Raw genomic sequence first — 20,560 nt, 5'->3', positions numbered from 1 at the left:
TGTGAATCTGCCGACAATCCTGATAATCTTCATGGAAAAATTCCTTAGTACATGCCTGAGCCAGTATGTTCTCCTCATGGCTTTTAATATATGTCAGTGGCAGGATAGAGATCCAGGCACTTCTCAGGCAGTAATTTACACACAGATCATATGTCCTGGCTGTTTCTCATTGATTCTGCCTCTGATGACAAAATGACATTTCAACCATTCCGTTGGCATCCCTATCAAAGAATCCAAATGTGAATGTAAAAATTTCCAACAGAGACTTCCAATATCACACCATGTACAACAACACACTGAACTGTATCCACTTGTTCTTTTCTGGGATGTGATCATTAGGACAGAGTACAAGGGACAGAAAGACTGTTTGCAAAAGGAAAGATGAAAAGGCCTCCTCTTTTGATGGGTGGAGGGAATCCCACCTGTTATGGCCTAAATTTGCAAGTATACATAACGAGCACCCTTTTTATTAGAACTGCCCAAAAAGGGTAAGGATACAAAAAGGAATAAAATACCCCCTTTGCTGCTGAGAAGCTAATAATGTCTTATCATTAAATATTGGGAGAATCAACACATGCATACACACTGAGGTGTTCTCTTTAATAGTGCCTCACAAAGGAAGGAAGCAAGACTTGACCAGAAGAATCTTCCTGAAGGAGCTATTAGTAACTGAGCAATATTTCAAAGGACTTAGAAGCTGTACAGGTAGCCAGGCATGGTGGCACACACCTGTAATTCCAGCTACTCAGGAGGCTGAGGCAGGAAGTTCAAGGCCAATCTGTGCAATTTAGCAAGACTATGTCTCAAAAAAAACCAAAGGGATATAGCTCAGGAGCAGAACATTTGCCTAGCATGTGCGAAGCCCTGTTCAATCCCCAGAACTGCAGGAAATAAAGAAAAAAGAAGTTGTACGGGTAAAAAAGAGGTCGTGGTAAAGGTATGGGAAAGGGGTTGCACCATAGTTGGAGGGGTGCACATAAGCAAAGACAAGAAATGAGAGATCAAGTCAGGCAACTATAGAGGCCCAGTGTTGCTAAACCACAGAACTAGCAGGAGGTAAATGCTGAAGCTGAAGAAAAGATCAGAGGTCAGAGTGCAAAGGGTAATGAAGTCCAGGAGACCAAGAATTTCCAGACCATTAAAATAGAAGTTGATGAACTGTATCAACTTCGATATGAATTGTCCATATAGTGTCTGGAATATGTATGAGGTCTCCGGGGAGAAAAATATAGCAAGCAGTGTATAAACCGGAATCAGAAAGATGGGAGAGAGCTTTGAGTTAGGAAGAGAGAGATTTTTGGCATCATCTACCCAGACCGGTGTGTTTTATCTCTGAGCATGATTATGGTTGCTCCAGAGGATTGCAAAGCAAAAGGAGAAAAATGCCTATTGTCAGAAACATAAGGAACATTCAGTTATTATTTTCTGCCAGCACCCAATTCTCCAGTAGCCATAGTCTAATTAGAACATCAGGATAAGTTAAAAATATGGAGACTGTGGCCAAGCAGAAATCATAGGCAATATAATTACCACAAAGTACACCATGAACCATGGTAAAATGTCTTGGCCTCACTCTGAAAGAGGTTTTTGGGGTTTTTTTGGTTTTGTTTTGTTTTGTTTTAATTTCATTTTTGTTCTGTGTTCTGCATTTCCTAATCTCCAGATGTTAAAAAAATTGAACAAAATTCTAAACATGGGAACAGTATTTACATATACAATACAAACATTTTAATTTTTATTTGTTTTTGGGTTTTAGCATCAGAACCATTCTCAGTCTAGAATGATTTAACAAGATTTCCATCTTATTTCTGTACTCCAAAACAGTTTAATTGACATTAACTGACCTAAATGTTAATATTTCAAATATTCCATAAATATTTGGAAGAGAACTCATTTATAAAACTAGTTAAGACTAATAAACTTTGTATTGTAAGTCTTTATGTTAGATTTTTCATTATTATTAGACTTTTAAGGTATTCTTTGTATTTTGCATCAATTTTCATAATATATATCTTCCTAGAATATTTTCCATTTATTAAAATAATTAACTCATTATGCTTTTTAAGGGTTTTTAAATTGTCTATCTGTGACTAAAAAGGAATAAAGAAAGTAATAACTCTTTTCTCAGACCCTGACTTGTGTATTTGTCTTTTGCTTTCAATTCATTTTTCATTATTACTATTTTATTTGGTTTATTGATATTTACTATTATTCTTATATTTTCTCTCTTAATTGAATCATGTATACATGTGTTTATTTTTAAGCTTTCTTTTTTATTAATTTTTTTGTTCTAATTAGTTATGCATGACAGCACAATGCATTTATACATTTTGATAAATCATACATAAGTAGAGTGTAATTTTTAATTTTTCTGATTGTACATTTTGTAGGATCACATCAGTCATGCATTCACATAAGTACATGAGTTAATGTCTGTTTCACTCTACTATTCTTCCTACCCCCATACCCCTCTCTCCCTTCATTCCCCTGTACCTAATATAAAGTAACTCTATTCTTCCCTAGCGCCACCCCCTTTATTGTGAATTAGCATCTGCATATCAGAGGAAACATTTGGCCTTTGTTTTCTGGGGATTGGTTTATTTCACTTAGCATGATATTCTCCAACTCCATCCATTTACCAGCAAATGCCATAATTTCATTCTTCTTTAAAGCCGAGTAATATTCCAGTGTGTGGTGTGTGTGTGTGTGTGTGTGTGTGTGTGTGTGTGTGTGTGTGTATGTATGTATGTGTGTGTATATATATAATATATATATATATATATATATCACATTTTCTTTATCTATTCATCTGTTGAAGGACACCTAGGTTGATTCCGTAGTTTAGCTATCATGAGGTGAGCTGGTATAAACATTAATGTGACTAAGTCACTGCAGTATACCAATTTTAGGTCCTTTGGCTATAAACCGAGGAGTGGGATAATTGGGTCAAATGGTGGTTTCATTCCAAGTTTTCTGAGGAATCTCCATACTGCTTTCCAGAGTGGCTGCACCAATTTACAACTCCACCAGCATTGTATGAGTGTACCTTTTTCCCCATGTCCTCGCCAACCTTTATTGTTTGTATTCTTGATAATTGCCATTCAGATTGCAGTGAGATGAAATCTTAAAGTAGTTTTGATTTGCATTTATCTAATTGCTACAAATGTTGAACATTTTTTTCATATATTTGTTGATCAATTGTATTTCTTATTCTGTGAAATGTCTGTGCAAATCCTCAGACCATTTATTGATTGAGTTATTTGGTTTTTTGGTGTTTTTTGAGTTCTTTATATATCCTAGAGTTTAATGCTTTATCTGAGGTGCACGTGGTAAAGCTCTTCTCCCATTATGTAGGCTTTCTCTTCACATTATTGATTCTTTCTTTTGCTGAGAAGAAGCATTTTAGTTTGAATTCATCCCATTTATTAATTCTTGATTTTACTTCTTGTGCTTCAGGGGTCTTGTTAATGAAGTCAGATCCTAGGCCAACATGGTGAAGATTTGGGCCTATTTTTTCTTCTAGTAGGTACAGGATCTCTGTTCTAGTGCCTAAGTCTTTGATCCACTTTGAATAGAGTTTCATACAGGGTGAGAGACAAAGGTCGAATTTCATTTTGCTACATGTGGCTTTCCATTTTTCCCAGCACCATTCGTTGAACAGGCTATCCTATCCTTTCTCCAGTGAATGTTTTTGGCACCTTTGTCTAGTATGAGTTAACTGTATTTATGAGGGTTTGTCTCTGTGTCCTCTATTTTGTGCCATTGGTCTACGTGTCTGTTTTGGTGCCAATACCATGCTGTGTTTGTTACTATAGCTCTGTAGTAGTTTGAGATCTGTTATTGTGATGCCTCCTGCTGCACTTTTCTTGCTAAGAATTTCTTTGACTATTTTGGGTCTCTTATTTTTCCAAATGAATTTCATGACTGCTTTTCTCTAGTTCTATGAAGAATGTCATTGGGATTTTAATAGAAATTGCATTAAATTTGTGTAATGCTTTTGGTAGTATGGCCATTTTGACAATATTAATTCTACCTATCCAGGAGAATGAGAGGTCTTTCCATCTTCTAAGATTTTCTTCAATTTCTTTCTTTAGTGTTCTGTAGTTCTCATTGTAGAGGTTTTTCACCTCTTTTGTTAGATTGATTCCCAAGATTTTTTTTTTTTTTTTTTTGAGGATACTGTGAATGGAATTTTCTTAAGATCTCTTGCAGTGGATTCATCGCTTGTGTAGAGAAATGTATTTGATTTTATGGATATTGATTTCATACCCTACTACTTTGCTGAATTTGTTTAGAAGTGCCAGAAATTTTATGGTGGAGATTTTTGGGTCTTCTAAATATAGGATCATGTTATGGGCAAATTGAGATACTTTGAGTTCTTCTTTTTCTATTTCTTTCTTTCTTTTTTTTTTTTTTCCTTTTTTTTTTTTTTTTTTTTTGTCAAATTGCTCTGGTTAGAATTTCAAGGACAATGTTGAATAAAAGTGGTGAAAGAGGGCATCCTTGTCTTGTCCAAGTTGTGGAGGGAATGCTTCCAATTTTTCTACCTTTAGAATGACGTTGGCCTTGGGTTTAGCATATATGGCTTTATGATATTGAGCTGTGTTCCTACTATCCCTAGTTTTTCTAGTGTTTTGAACATGAAGGGGTGCTGTATTTTGTCAAATGCTTTCTCTGCATCTATTGAGATCATATGATTCTTGATTTTACATCTGTTGATATGATGAATTATGTTTATTGATTTCCATATGTTGAGCCAACCCTGCATCCCTGAGATTAACCCCAATTGATCATGGTGTACTATTGTTTTAATATGTTTTTGCATGTGATTTGTCAGAATTTTGGTGAGAATTTTTGTTCTATGTTCATCAGGGATACTGGTCTGAAGTTCTCTTTCCTTGATGTATCTTCATCTGGCTTTGGACATGAGCCTCATAAAATGAGTTTGGAAGGGTTCCCTCCTTTTCTGTTTCATGAAATAATATGAGAAGGATTAATGTTAATTCTTCTTGGACAGTCTGATAGAACTCTGCTGAGAATCCATCTGGTCCTGGACTTTTCTTATTTGGTAGGCTTTTGATGGCATTTTCTATTTCATTACTTGAAATTGTGGTATTTAAATCATATATGACCTCCTGATTCAGTTTAGGTAGGTCATATGTCTCTATAAATTTGTTGATGTCTTCAATATTTTCTATTTTATTGGAATATAAATTTTCAAAATAGTTTCTAATTATCTTCTGCACTTAGTTGTGTCCATTGTGATATTTCCTTTTACATCATGTATTTTAGTAATTTGGGTTTTCTGTCTTTTTCTCTTCATTATTGTGGCTAGGGGTTTATCATTTCTGTTGATTTTTTCCAAAGAAACAACTTTTTGTTTAGTCAATTGTTTCTTTGTTTCAGTTTAATTGATTTCAGCTCTGATTTAAATTATTTCCTGTCTTCTACTATTTCTGGTGTTGATAGAAAGAGGTTTTTAAATGTTTTATGAACATCTACCCTCTAATGCCTTCCTAAATCTTCTCCAAGTTTTCCCTTTTTCTCAGTGTTACAACTGAATATCCAAGTGGGAATCTGATAAGAGAAACTCCTGGGGTGGCCACTAACTAGCACCACAAGGGTCAGACAGGATGGTTCTGATGCATTTTTAGTGATATTTTAAAGAAGCAATGGCTAGGTTCTTTGAAATTCCATGCCAAGTCTCAAATATCCTTTGTTACTTCAGTTTTATATCCCAGATGGTGGAACAAACCCTCCTCACTTTTGCTATTTTTACTCAAGTTTATAGGAAGGATGAAACTATTTTTAATTGAACAAACCTGTTCTTCAGGTAGCTATTTTAACCAGAGAATGTTAAGTACAAATTTGACCATGTTACATACCATTCTGCCTCAAGATTAAAACATCCTTGTTGGATAACTAGGTTTCTAAAAAGTCAATACCATGCTTCAACCTCATATGACTATTTTTGATATTGAATGCTAGAGAGAGAAAAAGAAGCCAATAAGAGCTAAAGAAGCATTAATCAGAGATACAGTGCTTATCTTTCCTTAGATGCCTAAGAAAGAGCAAGTCCAGAGGGCAGAAGTGATCTTGTTAACAGAAAAGTTCTGGTTAGAGAGGGGATTAGAAATGACCATTAAATTTAGCATCAGGGCTTGGGTGATTAAGACAAGAGTGGTCCCATGGAATGGGGGAGGAGGAAACCATATTGCAGGGAACTGTGGAATGCACTGGAGGTAAGGAAGGAATGATATTAGGTCAGATCATCCCACAAGCTCACTGAAGATTTTAGACTCTCAGTCTCCAGTTAGAGTTTTCAATCTCTGATCAATTAGACTTATTTTGAAACTGAAGTCTACAAACTTTGGTCGGGACCAACATTTATAATGAAGTCTCACTCTCCTTCCCCATAAAAGTTTGTCACTCAAAAGCAGCCAAATTGGAGATGGTCTCAAGCTTGGCATGGGAGTCAAATATTGCCAACCATGCCTTCACTTGCCCCACTTTTTGTGGCTCTGCATCAAAGGGATGCTAGCCTTTTGAGAAGCTTGCAGAAGAGATATCAACTAAGGAGGATTTATTTTCCACAATTATTTTGGCAAAGGGTGTTTGTATTTTAATTGGGAGGCATTGAACAGAAGGAACTAGCAAACAAAAAACAACCAGATAGGACAGAGTCGTTAACTGATGGGTAAAGTTCAGAAGATTCTGGAAAGGATAGATTGACTATAAACAAGAAAGGGGCTGCCTGATTCTCAGAGACCAGAGGAAAGAAAACAAACTTAGGTCTATGGGAAAGGGTTGGCAAACTTTAGGAAGAGACTTATGATGTTTTCATGTGCTTGTGGACATTATTTGTAATTAGCCTTCCCTGACATGACAATGTGGTGGAGGTACAGGCTCTTCAGAAATATCTTCCATCATCCCCCAAAGTGAAGAGGGAATTGCTTCACTCATCCTCTTTTCTCCTGTCTTTTATGTAGTACTGGGAACACTGAGAGGAAACCAGTAAAGCTATCATGTTAGAGAAGCACCAAAGACCTACATTAGGCTCTTTGAAAACATGGATATCATCTTAAGTCAAATTACCATCTGTTCTCATCCCAAACCCACTAAGCTTTCATACAGCAGCTTACACCACCACCACCATCTTCTCTGCCTCTTCCTGACATTGGCCAATATGTACCCTAGTTTCTGCTGCCCCTGAATTTTCTTGTCCTCAATGTCCTCACAATGACAGCAAATTTTGTACACAGAAGATGTCCTCAATTGATTGAGTGAACTGAAAGGCTTTCTCTGCAAAATATTTCTCCCAAATATTTCATTTGTATTATATACCTACATTAAATAATTTAAAGGGTTGACATATAGAACTGCATTATTTATTCCATTTTTGTTTGTGGCAAAGGGTTGTTGATAGTGCAATAATTTTATTGTTTCGCATAGAACCCTTCCTTCACTAAACAAAATTTATTACCATATTTAAATTTTGGCAATAGCACATATAATTCCCACACCATATGAATTCCTACACCATGTGAATAGCACATATATTCCTACACCATAGGAATCAGGCAGTGTCTTGGAACCACATAATTTGAATTTTTTTCCTTATGAATGATAATATGCTAGTTCTAATTAAACTAGAACTTAAGTTTAATTCATAAATTAGTATGTGTCCAAAAAAAATAATTCAAACACATCAGAGACTACATGGTATAGCAAAAAGAACACTGGACTGAGGTGGGCCATGTGAGTTCTTACTAGACTCAACCACTGACTAAGATGTGACTAGGGAAACTGTTTAATTTCCAAACTTCCATATTCCCTGTATAGTAAAACATACTGAATGGAAATGCCTATAGGGTCCCTTTCCTTGTTAAAATTCTACTACTTGGGCTAGGGGGATAATTCCATGGGAGACAGCTTGCCTGGCATGCATGAGACCCTGGGTTTAATCCCCAGTACCTTAAAAAAATAAAAACCTACTCTATGAAGCATCAGCTTCATATTTACCCAGTGTGTTGCCTTTGACAAAGCGAAACATCTCCCAGTTAAACTTATCCCTTTCTGAAAAGCCTCAGATGCTGTCCACCCAAGCTGTCCTTCCCCAGAGTCCTTAATACAGAAGTCGTCATAGGAGGTACTACATGACATGCCACCCTGACTACAGCTGGCTAAACCAGAAAAAGTCACCCATAGGGAGTCTGGTGTTCTCATGAGCACTGTCCAACATATGGCCTCTTCAAAGTAGGGGCTCAGCCAATCCATTAAATCTCTTAGGAAATTTGAATACAGAACTTCCAGAGAGATAAGAGTTATAGGGTACTTTCCCCCTGGTAACAGTTATCTTAAGGAAATTAGTCACTTGTTTTATATCCATCTGCAAGTGACAATAAGACCCCATAAGTCAAAGACAATTCCATCTTTTCCATCTTTGAATCCCCCATACCTCATACAGAGGCATTCAACAAACAGGACATTTTGAGTCAGCTAAAGGAAAAGAGAGATTAAAAACAGAGGGCATAGAGAATAAAGTACAATAGAGGCTCAGAAAATGTTATGAAAACAATCTTGATTTATACCCTTCACAGTCCAAAAACATGGACTAGAAACCATTAGTTCTTTTAGTTCATAGTTTTAGTCCAGAATCTATGCCTTATTAATTTAAATAAAGGAATTAGATCATTTTCTGAATAACATATGGGCTCTGTTCTGACATAGCACAAAATGACACTGAAAATCAAAGGAAAACTCCACCTTTGAAAAGATTTATCCCTCCTGCAAATGAAGTGTTAAACTGACTCAGGGTAGACAAAAACAAACCATGAAATACATTAGACGGTAGTTATAAGACATCCAAATTGTGAGAATTTGGCTTTTTTGAGTTAGAAAGATTTCACAGAACCATCTGACTTTGGGCGGGGGGAGTTGTTTACCCTTATTTCCTGAAATTACCAGGAACAATTAAAGTTTAGAGATATCCTGAATTTTTCTTTCCATTTGGAGGGGGCCTAATGGCCCATCTGCAGATCTGGAGTCCTGTGTGCACATATGGTCCATAATTTATGAAATGTGCTTATTTACATGTTTTAATTCTTACTTTCCATTGTTTTGACAAATAAATGCACTCTTATATCTTTCTTTGACATGCAGACACATATTTTAGTTATAGGGTAATACAATAGAGAGTTGTCAGGCACAAACACACTAGGGCTGATACTTCTTGATTATAAATACACTGAGGAGGAATTTGTGGAACTACCGGGGACATGCTTCTGTATCAGGCCCTTCCATTCAGTGAGTTGATACTCACCTGAGATAGTTGGGGGCACATTTTCTTTCACCAGGAGAATCACTTGAACTTGACCTTCACCAGCAACTGAATATAAAAAGCCATAACATGGATGTCACACAAGGATCATCTTAATATCAAAAAAATTCATTTGTGAAAACGATAGCTTTATATATGCTTCCCAGTCTAACTAAATTTTCAAAATAAAAAAAAAAATGAAGTCCTCGTTAGTTAACCTAACAATTGATTTCTAACATTTGATTTTGATTGCTTTAATTTGATTTAGCTTAATTACAATGAGTTTCTCCAAGAGAACTGGCATATAAATAGTCAAGGGATGGGGGGACCTTTAGCCATATGCTCCTAGGAGCCAATGGTGTTCAGCAGGTCTTTTCCCCATATCCTATTTTCTTTCCATCACTTTGTAGGCTCACTTTTCAGAATTCATGTGTTTTTTGCCAATATAATTCAGATCACCCATGAAATGTATTTGCTTTACCTTTATCCAAACAAATTGCCCTTTTAATGAAGGTTTTTCCCCCACCCCCTTTCTCCGCCCATCTTCCAAACCAACTGAGCACATTTAAAAGACCTGGGGTTCATTAATTTTAAGTGTTCAATAAATTAGTGGAAATAATCAAAAGGCCTGATTCTTTCTGATAATGACAATTTGATGTCAGTATAAACCAGTAGATTAAGCTGGGAACATATGCTCCTTTGCCAAGAGAGGCTGCTATAATTAAATAGTGAATGCATCTACAAGGTGCTCTCACGCCTGATTAATTAGTAATCAGGTGCACGAACTCCATTTTTCTGGTAACACCTTGTCTCTTATTGGTTAATTACCTTTCTGCCTTATCAGATGTCAGGTTAGCCAGCAACGCCCACCAATGGAGGACCCAATGCTGAGCCAGGCTGCAGCCTCAGGGTCTTGGTCAAACCCCTGCTCTCCATTTTTATTTCCCTGGGACCCTAAACCCTTTCTTCCATCACAGATGGGATAGACCAGAAATCATTCTTTTTAACAACAAAGCATGAGCTTCAGAACATTATAAGGAACATAATCTCTAAAGAGATTAATGATGAGAACTCTCCAATTCTTGTATTCTTATTTTGATCATTTTCTAATTTAATTTTTTTTCAATTATAAAATGCATGAGTCTTGACTTCTCTTTATACTGTCACATCTTAGGACCAGGCACAATGACAACATGCTCTTGATGTGTTCCATTTTTATCACCACTTCCAAGACTTTGCTTATATTGTTCCTTTATCTTCTTGCATATTTTACTCAACTTGGTAACATTAAAAAAATAATAATAAAGCCACCAGTCAACCATCTCATCTCTTTTTATCTGTAAGTTCTGACACATCCACTTCTGTGTACACTGATCTATAGGTTCTCTAAAGTTGAAAAGCACTTCTAATTCCATACTATGACATTTATCCCAAATTTTTCTCAACTCAATTGCTAGTTATTGATTAACAATTATTAATTTAGTATTGCATCAATAATTAGCTTTGTCTCCACAGTTTGTTTCATTTTGCGGTGCTGGAAAACAAACCCAGTGTCTTGCACATGCTTGGCAGGTATTCCCTCTGAGTTAAACCCACTGCCTCCAACTATTTGAGAGAGGGATTTTTCTTATCCATGTTATGACCATAGAGAGTGCTGGTAAAGCAGAGACTTCATTTTCATGGGCCAATTTAGAAATTTCAAGTTTACAAGGCTCTATTGTGAGTACCCAGTACTTAAGGGACAATTTAAACACATTGTGCTTACTCCCCTAGAGGCAAAAGGCAAAAGAAAAAAAAAACAATTAGGATTCACTGAAAGAAAAGACAATAATAGACAAGATGGCATCGGAACACGTGCAAAGACAGTAACAATGGAATGCCTTTCTTCAAGATGAAGGGATTAAATATTGCCATAGAATCAAACTCTTAAGGAAGGCAAATTAAAAAGAAGTCCAGGAAAACATTCGGAAAGAGAAATCAGTTCATTTAAAGATGTTATAAAAACCACTCTTGTTTAATGGTTTCTACGCAACGTAGATTTCAGTATGTCTGCACCCTCTTCTTTACAACAGTGCCAGAGGTAAGGGAAGTAATAACAGTTTTTACAATGATTTATTCAACCTAAAATAAGTAAAATTATACCTATAAGAGAACGTTTGGGGGAAGGAAAGATTCACGACATTGTTTTCTCCCACCAGATACATGAAAAAATTAAAACAGAGGGAAAAGAACCAATGTATCCAAAATCCCTTGAGTGAGAAGGAATCCAGCAAGCATCCATACATTGTAGTTCTCATTATGCTGACGACGCCTGGGACCGAGGGAGCACATCCTCCACACATCTAATGTCCACCAGAGACTGTTCCATCTGTCTTCTGGTTCCATTATTCCCTACCCAGGTGCGTTCTTGGCAAACTGAGGCTTCCTGGTGCAAGACCTGACAGGTGTGTAGCTGTCGCTGCACCCTGTGAATGGCTTCTGCACTGAGCAGCCACTGATTTTCTAGTCTCTACATGTGCATAAACGGCCTCCACCTCCAGGAGGACCCCTTCCTCAAAGAGACATTGGAAAACTAAAAATCATATTGGAAATCTACTGTTCACGCATTAAAGTTAAGTGTCTGAATGCCATGAAGCACTTTCAGTATCAGAGAAGACAGAGAAGTTATCAAAAGTAGGAAAAATTGGCAGAGTCTCACATCCCATAGCACTGCTCTCCGTGTGCCTCTGGGGCTGGTTCTGAGCAGGTGAATGCAGGTCACAAGAGGAAATCTTCCCAAAGACCATTTCCAGATGTGAGTAACAATGGAGCGTGGCAAGGAAAATGTGGAAGGGTCCCTATGTTGGGGATGATAGCCTAGATTTGAATACTGGCCCTTCCTCTTCGTGGATAGGGACAACTGAGAGGTTAGTTACACAATTCATTAGGAAATGGGAAAATCATACAAGTTTCCTTCTAGAGTTGTTGATTAAAAAAAAGAGTGACATATTCCATGGAACATGCTTGGTACAGGGCCTGGCACATAGTGAACAATAAACATTAGCTATTATCGACACTACCATTATGGTATGCACGTTATGCTAGGCGCCAGTTAACAAGGCTCAAGAAATATGCTTTTACATTTTTCGCTCTTTTTACAGCTGCACCTAATCATGATGAGCTGCACCATTACGGAGTTGTAAGCAACATAACGAGATCTGCTAGTGTGCTAAGTGTTTTGACTCTAAAAGACTGTAAATGTGAAGTGTCATTTCCAATTTGAATAAATACAAAGAGGAATGAAAATCATTTAAGAATAAAGGTACTGACTTGGGAAAAGTTGTAAAGCTTTCCACAAGCCATGCCATTGTACGCGTGCTTTCTGGATGTTTCGGATTTCTGACTTTGTATTCATAATATGAGAATGGTTAATCTTTCCCGTTTGTAAATGAAGCCCCGTTGTAGTTGATCCTTCCCAGATTGTAAGAACTGGTCCTCCAAAAGAAGAAAAGCATTCGGCTCAATAATTGCCAGAGTCTTCTGATGAATGCTATGTGATCTAAGCTTGCTATAAACACAGCCGTGTATGAGGAAGAGAAAAATGTGCCAAGAAATGGCCCCTGTTGAGAGGAAGGGGAATTACCCAAGTAGATGCAATTACCCAAGTAGTTGAAGTGCATTCAAGTGCCTACAGGGTGAGGTGCTGTTGCTGGTAAATTGTGTCTCCTCTAGGTCAGGTCTAATACTCTTGAAATTTTGGAGGGAGAAATGAGTACCTGATTTAAAAAGAAAATGCACTGCACGTGGCACCTTAGTAAGCCACACACTCCTTCCCTATTTTACTCTTCCATTCATATCCCCAGTCTCACTTTGACATTTCAGTTTATTCACCTTTTAGAACTCCTCATTCATTCCACATTAATCCAATATAGATCAGTCACAGACTACACAACGAAAACACAGAATAGCAACTGCAGCTGATGTCTGCAAATTGTACCCAATCCCACCCTGGTTCATGGCTTCTCTTTCTGCTTCTGCCTGCAGTTGACCCTGACACCAGCTTTGACTTCCTGACATGGCTGTTAGATCTGATCCCCTCTCATCTTAGCTTGCTATGTCTACTACCTCCACCTCTTCTCCTCAAAACTGCAGCACACACCTTCATACTCCTGCTGTTTGTCTTGTCCTGCTGAGTGAACTTGACCTCATTCCCCAGAAGTTTACCGTTTTTATTTAGCTGCAGAAAAGGCTTGCTTGTCAATTGGTCCCTGGGCAGCTTGAGTCACAGGACCAACACTTCTGTTATGAATTCAGCCTGATAGAGACGACCATGGAAATCACTGTGGCCCCCACAACACATGATCTTTTAAAGACCTTCATGGCAATACTATATGAAAATCCTGTGATCACCTTAGAGTCTTCTATTAATCCTAATAGCATTCATTCATGAAAGAGTGTAATTTTTTAAGTGTAAAAGAATTTGATCGAGATGCAGACAGATATATCTGAATTAACCACAGTCCTGAGAGCTAGCTCAATTAAACCTTCTTAATTAACTCAGAGAACAATAACAATTGTGGCTCTGACTCAGAGGGATGTTTACCACACTTGTATGGGGACATTTGTGACATCCTGAGTTTCCTGCAGACTTACGGAACCACAAACTCCAGGGAGGGGCCTAGGAACAAGCATTCTGCTTGTTTGTCCTTGGGATGAATTTCAAAAACACTGATTTAAGGAATTATGCAGCTTCTCTTGTAGCACACTCTCCAATACATGGCATGTTCACAAGAGCAAGCATTCTTAACAAGTGATGAGAAAGACCCTGATAGAAGAGATGCTTGTATTAATAATAACCACCTTTTATGAATTCAACCAAACACTTACAGACCACATTATATTTCCCAAATATAAAGCATGTAGTGATCATCTTGATGGCATAAAAAGTTTTATTTTAGTGGCTATGAGTTTTAATGTACTTAGAAAACACAACTAGCCCATTAAACCCATGCTTATATGGATAATATTGAATAAGAAGTTGGGTTTTAAAAATAAGGCAGTTAGGAATTAGTTTATGAAAACTTATTAGATATATGATAGTAAAGGAGGCAGAAGAATGCCACAAAAGTATAACAACGGTGTCCAAATATCTAAAGTCTGGGAAGCAGAGTGTTACCTAGTAAGTATGGGATTTTCCTGTAAAAGGAAGAAGGTGTGGCTTTCAAGGGTGGGTACACAAGCTTAGTTTTTTTTTTTTTAAAGTAACATAATAATAAAAGCAATAGTCCCAGAGTCAAAAAATCTGAGTTTGAATACTGGTCACACCACCTATAACCTGTGTGAATTAAGGTTGTCCACTTGGTATAGCAGAGACTTAGTTCCCTAACCTGAATGATTCCCAAAAAGTCCATTGAATTCTGACTTCTAAGTTTTTCTCCCTTGTTCCCTCTCTCTCCTCTCCCTCTCTTCCTTCCTTCCTTTCTTCTTCCCTCTCTATCTTTTTCTTTTGGAGAAGTTGCCTCTAACCAAGAGGCAAACTCCCTTTTCACATCCCCACTTCCTGTTCCATTATCTATATTTTCACTGCAAAGGTTAGTACATTTCCCTCAAGTCAATCCTCTACATTACTGGTAAAGGTCCTTGGGGATCTTGGGGAATGAGTTTTCTATAAGAATGTAAATTAATTTATTAACTAGAATGCTATAGATTGCCTTAGAGGGCTTCAGCATGGGAATGGCTGCAGAGTTGCAAAAGATTATGATTCCACTCTGCCTACAAAATCCTCCCAAGAGCTCAGTAGAGCCAGTTGACTCCCGCCTCCTCCTTAGATCCTAACAGAATTCCTTCTCAAGGAATCACAGGGGGTCTTCCAGACACCCTGAAGAACAGAGGAGTCCAGGCATCAGCCAGCGCCAGCACTGCTTTGGAGAACAGGCAACCTGGACAGCAGCCACAATCATGAGCCTGGCCTCCAACTCAGGAAAGCTTCCTTAATTTCAGATCCCCAAGTTAGCAGCACATTTTCTGATTTCTCTGCTTGGATGTGACTTGAGCTCTTCAAAGCAACTTGGCACACACAATGAAATCCATCTGTCCTCCTGTCCACCGTGCTCTCACCCTGTAGAGCACAGCCCCGGCTCCTCGACACACAGCCAGCCTTTATCTTGGTGAGGGGGACATTTGGACACGTGGCTTGGCCAGCCTGCCAAGAGAGAGCTTTTTCAGTCCGATCAGAAGAAGGTAGTGCAGCGGGAGCCTCTGAGCCTCACAGGCAGACCTACTCAGCTGCTGCCTCACACAATATCCCCATTTCCGCCACATCTCTGCTGCCTGAGTGGGGGCTGTGTGAACTCAGGAGGGCAACTGTGAATGGTGCAGCATCTGATATGAATTTATCACCGGCTGCTGGTTGGGTGGGGGATAAAGCAAAGGGAAGGGGCCCTGAGTATTTAATGCACCCTGCCACAACCCAACAGTTTGCCCTAAAGAGCCTTTTACCAATATAAAAGGAGAGGGTCAAAAGTAAGTTGACCCCTGACAGAATGTACAATTATTAGAAGAGGGCTGTGTACGAGCAGCTGCTGGAACCCCACTGGCTCCACATCGGGCTTCCAAGAGTCAGAATATGAATAATCAACTCAAGATTGTTTCTCCACCCCTCGCAACCGCACCCCCAACCCTCAACCTTCACCTCCTGTTTTGGACAAGTCCTATTATATTTCTACAGGAAGAAGCACAGCCCTCCCCAGCAGCTGCAATAATTGTGCTCCTATTGTGATAAAGACCTCCTCCTGGTCACCCCCCTACAAGTGTCCATTGTGAGTGGAGAGTCAGTGATTATACGCTCCGCCTGATGCTTTGGGGGACCCAGCTGCCTAAGTGCTGACACACGAGTGTGGGGAAGGCCGGGGAGGGGGCCGGTGGAGGTGGAAGCAAGAGGTGGGGGGAATTCACGTCTGTGAGATGGGACTCTGACATACCAGACCTTTTGCATAAGTCAAGCCCAGAACAAATGAGGCTTTATCAGGCCCTAGTGATGAGGGGGTCTCATCTCCCTTTGAAGTGGAGCTGAGCATGGGGCCTAGCAGCTTTTCCTCCTTTGGACCAAGCAAACATCCTTCTTTTGATATGCTACATGCTCATTATCTCTGCCCCATTTAATGATTTTTGATTGAAGGGTGGCGGCTGAGATGCCGAGAGGATCGTTAGAGAGGCTCCATGCAGCCAAGTCCATAAGAAAGGCTTTCCTTGTGTCTGGGCCTAAATTTGGAATTTCTTAACAGTGTGCGCTTGTTCTTAGAGGCAGATAAGGGCTGAGCGTGAAATTCTTAATTAAGCAATAAATAGAGAGTGGGGTGTCAGCAGATGTAGCCAGTAGCCATGGCAACAGGAATCACATGAGCAAGAGAGCTGAGACTAGAGGGAGGCCTCGGGCCTGGGCCTGACTGACAGCTGAAGAATCCTACAAAGCTTGTAAACCAGATTAATTAGCTGACTAATTATTTCATAGCGTTAATGTAACTAAAAAATAAAAATAGTTCACCATGAACTGAAACATCCCTGGAAAAAGCAGCAGGGAAAGAGGCAGTAAGAACTGGTTCTGTGAGGCAGAGGCATGAGCTGCCAGTAAGTGAAACTGCGAGGAGGAAAACAGGCTTGCTGGATTTGACTCCCAACTTTGTCAGTGAGGAAGAACACTTTTCTACAGTCACACCCGTTCTCAACCATGGCAGAGACGTAGTAGTGGGGACCAGCTCTTCTTAATAGTTTATCATATCAAATATTGCTGGGTCCTAACACAACCATAGCCCAGAGGCTCTTCAACTTGTGGCTTCTTGTAAGCAGCTCCTCAGGCAAAAATGTTAGTAGCTTTGGGAAGACAATCCGAACCAAACTCCTTAAAAGATATTTTTCAAAAGAATAAAGTTATCTTATTCTTCAGATAACAATTGCTTAAATGGTATTCAAGTCCGATCGTGGAAACAATATACTGTGCATGTCATATGATCATGGACCTCAACTGCCTAAAAAAATCTAGTTAAAAAAAGAAAAAAGAACTTATCACATGGGGAAAAAGAAAAAAAAAATAATAGTCTACTGAGAAAAATATTAGTAAAGTAACATGGCATGCTTATCATACTCTAATATATTTGAGCATTTAATACTATATTTTTAAGACAAGTAAGTACTCTTGACGTCATGGTATAAATAAAGCTAGTAAGGCATGGAACAATTGTAATGCTATGCCCTAAGTGAAACAGTCAGTCAGTCACTGATTAAAACTATAAGTTTCAAGCACTGACCATGAGCTTTTCGAAAACCCAGCAATCCATAAGGATGTCTGTTGAACAAAGACAAAACTTAAAACATACATGCAGCACTTTTTTCTTTGTCACTGGGGATCAATGAAAAGTTTTCTTCCACAACCCCGCCTAGCACCAACCTCCCCATCCCCTTTGGTTAGTGATCAATGATTATTTAGTGGGCAGCACACTCTAGTGGAGGGATCCATAGCCAGGAGCTAGAATGCCTGGGTTCTGATCTTTGCCATTCTCTGCTGGGTCTAAGATTAATCAGGTAGCTTCAATCACATGTGAAGCAGCCCAATGGGGGGAAATGTAGATAATTGTGACTTTGTAAAAACTTCCTATCCTGAGGCATGTATAGTGAGGTTGCAAGCAAACAAAAGAGTGTTCACTTAGAAAATGTTTGAAATGCAGCCATCGGTGAAGCAGCTCTAGGCATGAAACACCATCCAAAGAAGGAGCAGTGCCACCACCCCCAGAAACCTGACCTGGAACCAAGGCGCCTGAAAGAGGTTGAGGAGTTCCCCACAATGAAATGACACTTCTGTCAGTACAATTCGTCCCGTGTGTTTGCATCCTAGCACATGCCCATGTAGATGGCGATGTCTTGGCCTAAGGTCTCTTCTTTGATTAAGTAGATTTTATGCAAATTATCCCAGTCCAAATCTTAGAGTTACAAAGCTCGAAAAAAAAAAAAAAAAATTAGGCGAAAGTAGCACTCCAATCAACATATCAAATGTGTGGACCAGAACTGGGAATCTATTTCCTGGGGGTTTGTTGGGATACTGGCTATAGTAACTATCTCTCTGGCACATGGCACTGGGGAATGCTGACAGGTCTGCAGAAAGCAAGTGCCCTAACACCACCCCGCTACAGATGCTATAAATTTACACAGAGAATATCCAAAGTTACAGCCAAATCCACACAACCCACTGTAGCTGCAGGGGCACCACCATGGAGAAGCAGTGCACGTCTCAGATCCTCCTGAGTCCTCGATCCTCACTGGGCCAGCCCAGAGATAGAGAAGTGGCTCTATCACTCATCTGTGCCACACACTCAGAGGATGAAGGAAGCAACACTCACCATGAGAGCTACTACTGGAAATCCTCTTCAAGGAGCAAGTATTACCAGGTTTAAGACACTCTCAACCAACCTTCTGTGACTCCCATAAGGGTAGATACTTTAGGATGTTTTTATACAAATATTTTTTGAATGAAGACTACCTAGTGAACTATATTAACAGTTATCTATGTCATATGTACACACATACACAGATGTACACCTGCACATCAGTGTATATGTACACAGGCACAGACACTTAACACAGATGTGCATGTATACCAAAGAGGTGAACATAAAGTATAACAGCACAACTTGCCATTAATTCAATTGCTAATGCTATCAAAGGGGAAGATAATCTGTGGCTGCATCATTTGTTTTTCTTTGTGTCATAAATATTTGGCTTATGTGAGCATTCAAATTAGCTTGCAGTTCATGAACAAAACCTGACCAAGCAGGTTTTAGAAGTGTGCTAAGTACCAGAAAGAGAGCAATTAAAATTGATTTTTTTCCAAGAATCCATATCAAGTGAATAGTTATAAAGTTAATGGCAACTATTTGCTCTTACTTAATGACTATATTCAGCTCCTGTGGTAAAACAGTGTCTGCAATCTCTGTCCATCCTGAGTTTTTATAGTGTTAGGTTACATTAATAGATGGATTAAATTAGATATAAAATGTGAAAGGTACAATTCAGTGTAAAGAAAACATGTGACAGTCCAATTGGAAAAAAAAAAAAAAAACTTAAAACAGGGAAAGCACAAGACTCTCCTCTCTGTTGCAATTAAAAGGGAACAGTCTATGTCAGACCCTTTTATGACATGGGCAGGCACAGGTGGGAGAGACAAGGGGTTCTGGACAACTGCCAAGCTCTCTAAGCGCTTAGGAAAAGTCTGGCTTGTGGCAGAGTCTGAGACTTGCCATACTGATAAGGTCCCCTGAATTTGACCAGGATTTATTAAGAGCAATTTATAACAAAATCATCATTCTAGAGATATGCTTTTTCAGATTTTCTTTCTTACAGAACACTTTAAGAAGTGGTCTCACAGTGAACTGATTAGGTTGGTACAAGTGGACACCATGGTTCTCAGAGTAACCAGTGCTGACACTGGAATGGAAAAAGAATGAGAGATAAACTCCAGGAAGTCAAAAGGAGGGGACAATCCTGATGTTAACACTGGGATTCTGTGTAACATGAATAATAAGAAAGGAAGTTCTTTGAGAGAGATCAGAACTTAGAGAGAAAAAGAACCTGTTCTGTGTCCCCTGTCTATTAAGTCATGGAATTGGAATTTAAACCCAGGCAATCTGACTTGAGAGCCCACTCATTCGATTATAAATTTTTAGCTGTTCCCTTCAGTATTTCACTTCACAGCACATATGTTTGAAATTCAAAAATAAATGATGGTTTCTGACTCAATGACCTCAAAATTCAACCCCAGTTGAACACTTACCCAGATATGTGAGTTGCCTTGATTGTCTGTTGAAGAACCAGTCACAGCCTTGGTCCTGCCCAGGTGATGGTAGAGATGGAAGAGATTGACCCACCCGACTCCCACATCTTACAAGAATGTCAAGCTGAAGTGGCATGTCTGTGTGCACCAGCAGTAGGTAATTCCCAGGAGCAAAGTTGTCAAATGTTGCTTCATACTTGAAGTGAGAAAAATATCAAAATGGCAATCATTTAGTAAGAACTCTCTCACCCCACCTCCCAAAAAACAATCAAGAGCTAAGAACACATATGAAGTAGTTTAGAAATAGGAGAGTTTAGAAACAGCTTTTCTTGTGGGAGCTGAGCCTACTTAATTCTATTCCATAAGAAGTTCAAAACTACGATAAAAAGTTCATACCTCCAAATCATAGGACAGGAAGACTGAAAGAAGCCATAAGTTTCTTC

At 38.9% G+C, this 20,560-nt stretch overlaps 1 protein-coding gene across 10 annotated transcripts in view; it reads right to left on the bottom strand.

Moving 5' to 3' along the window:
- PKHD1 (PKHD1 ciliary IPT domain containing fibrocystin/polyductin) overlaps positions 1–20,560 on the bottom strand; it is a 448,592-nt gene that overhangs the window by 199,980 nt on the left and 228,052 nt on the right. For all 10 annotated transcript variants that reach the window (XM_079147500.1, XM_079147498.1, XM_079147502.1 and 7 more), the window contains 2 exons: positions 20,118–20,313; positions 9,323–9,388 (listed from right to left, as the gene is read on the bottom strand). In XM_079147500.1, coding sequence (XP_079003626.1) covers positions 9,323–9,388; positions 20,118–20,313 — 262 coding nt within the window. The remainder of the gene's footprint in view (positions 1–9,322; positions 9,389–20,117; positions 20,314–20,560) is intronic.

The sequence above is a fragment of the Sciurus vulgaris genome (assembly GCF_902686455.1).
Source record: "Sciurus vulgaris genome assembly, chromosome: 7".
NCBI lineage: Eukaryota > Metazoa > Chordata > Mammalia > Rodentia > Sciuridae > Sciurus > Sciurus vulgaris.
Note: the sequence above shows the minus strand (reverse complement) of the source record. Positions and strands in the feature narration are given on the sequence as shown.